Source organism: Trypanosoma theileri, assembly GCF_002087225.1.
Source record: "Trypanosoma theileri isolate Edinburgh chromosome Unknown TM35_Tth_42_V1, whole genome shotgun sequence".
Lineage (NCBI taxonomy): Eukaryota > Euglenozoa > Kinetoplastea > Trypanosomatida > Trypanosomatidae > Trypanosoma > Trypanosoma theileri.
Window position 1 is genome coordinate 142,864 of NW_021639884.1, and position 2,500 is coordinate 145,363.

Consider the following 2,500-nt stretch of genomic DNA (forward strand, 5'->3'; position numbering starts at 1 on the left):
GTGTGTGTACATTGGTGAAGAAGAAGAGGAGAAAGGAGAGATAATAAAACTTTACACCGTAATATTTTCCAATACCTTATACAATCGCTCAGCAAACTCCTTTGGTGGGACAACACTAATTTGCCGTCTATCATTCCATAAACCCTTTGCAAAGTTCTCCAGTCGTTTTGCCGGTGTATACTCCTGCAGAACATCAATAATACCAATATAGTAAACATCCTCTCTTGCGGTGGTATCATCTCCAGTGGTGTAAATAGGCAAAGAGAGTAAACCACCATCACAGCCAAATATACATGTACTATCCATCTGTAGATCGTGTTGTGTTCCTACACCAATCGCAACAGAACTCATTGTTTCTTGCCAAGTAGATCCCCGTCTTTCTTTTAATATAATTGTTTTGGATGGTCCTTCTGTACGTGAGAACACACGACTGCGTACACCAATGAGACAGCTATAATCCACAATATTGAGAGCTTGTAGAAAGGCGGTATCACTACGGAATTGGGCTAAGAGATGGGCACGCTGTAAAGCTCCACAAATGATGAGTTGAGTCGGGAGATCATTATCTTTTAATAATAATGCACCAAATGGTGTGCGTGGGGCTCTACTATCTACACTATCAGTGATATGTGTACCACTACTATTACTATTATGATGATTATGATTAGTAGTAGTAGTAGTAGTAGTAGTACTAGTACTAGTAGTAGTTGTTGTATGTGTAGGATTACTATTACTATTAGTATTAGTATTATGAGTATTGTGAGTATTTGTAGGAGATGTCGTTGAATTACTGGTGGCACTACGACCCACTGTACTTCCCTTAACATCATAAATACGATGAATATAATAACGAGTAGCAAATACATTCTGCATTAACACATACCGTTTACACTCCCGCAGCCGCATCCATGTAAAGGAAAGTAATAAAAAGAAACGAGGTAACATAGTATTTGGATTTCGTTCACAAAATGCCGCATAACTACTAAGAAAGCGATGTTTTAAAAAACGATACTCACTCTCTTTTACACTCTTCATTACAAAATTACCAAAATAGATAAGTGTTGTTCCACTCTTACCAGGTGAAAGGGTTTGACGCCAGACACAATCTGAACTCAGTGCGGCTCGCAATCCATCTACATCCATACGAAGAAAACTACGGATTTGACTAAACAAAACAGGGGCATGTAAAATAATACGCACCTCATCTTCACGTATTCTACTCTGTGAAGAAACATCCATCGCAAATGTCTCAATAAGATCACGATTACTGTTTTCTTCACGAAAAGGTGGAAGTTCACGTGGGAATGGGGTATTGGCTGTTTCCATCACAGCCGCATCATGACAACAGCGGAAATGTAGAGAAATTTCTTCATCAATGGCACGTTGAACGGCAGCAGATGGAGTACTGCTGTAAACACCACCTCTCTCTACAGTAATATTAGTAATAGTAGTATTAGTATTAGTAGTATTAGTATTAGTATTAGTTTTGGATGTCCCTTGATGAGGAGGAACAACATTCGTTGAAACATCACTAGGCTTAGAAGATGTAGGCCCCATTGTACACATCACATTATCAAAAGAGGTGGACTGTAAACAAGAATCAGAAGAATCAGAAGAATCAGAGGAATCTGACGAATTCGGAGATGTACGTTCACCTATTTCTTGTTTCTGTTCAGATGAATGACCTTCATGCTTATTCTTGTCCAGTTTCGGTTCATCCATAGATAGAGGATATGTTGTTTCCGAGGATGATTGAATAGCCTTTGCAAAGGTCAAACGAAGAATTTGATGAATATACCAAACACGATTATGTACTCCTTTTGGATCCACTTCCTCTCCTAATTGATTTGGATTATTTGGTACAGTCGCTATCGTCATTGTGGGAAGCGAACTACCAGACGGGGAACTAAACAATTGTCCAACAGATGTGGATGAAGTACCATTACTTTTATAATTTATACCATCTGTAGTAGTATGTGGAAGGGACATGGCAGATTTAGTCCGTCGATGATGTAAACGACTGCTTGTACGCGGTAGTGTTGTTTTTGTAGAATTATTATTATTATTATTATTATTATTATTATTATTATTATTATTATTATTATTATTATTATTATTATTATTATTTGTTTTCATTGGAGTAGTGATGAGATCTGTTATTCCCGTCTGTGTTCCCAATGTTCCACTCATAGGCGAACCATTTATTCCTGATTGTGGAATAGATGTGGAAGCGACAGAGGCGTCTGTGTGTTCTCCAGCGGTTGTTTCTGTATTCACTTCTTCACTGGCGTGTCTTTCCACAACTTGTCGTAATCGTCGTCTACGTCCTTCCATTCGTGAGGCGGTGCGAATAAAGAAATCATCCTGTGCGGTTTCCGTAATATCCGATAAAATGACATTAGAAGGTTTTTCTTGTTGTTGTTGTTGCTGTTGTAATCCACGCCTTGTTGGGATAAACGTAAAGGTGGGAGATGTGTAGACTTCTGTTTGTGGACGAGTA

General features: G+C 38.5%; 1 protein-coding gene across 1 annotated transcript in view; it reads right to left on the minus strand.

Annotated features, from left to right (window-relative positions):
- Positions 1 to 51: 51 nt before the first annotated feature.
- The window catches only part of TM35_000421450 (putative phosphatidylinositol-4-phosphate 5-kinase-like), a gene marked incomplete at both ends in the record, with an annotated part of 3,474 nt that continues 1,025 nt past the window's right edge, over positions 52 to 2,500 (minus strand). The window contains one exon of the mRNA XM_029029956.1: positions 52 to 2,500. This exon is cut by the window's right edge and continues 1,025 nt beyond it. Within this exon, the coding sequence (XP_028878753.1) occupies positions 52 to 2,500 (2,449 nt within the window).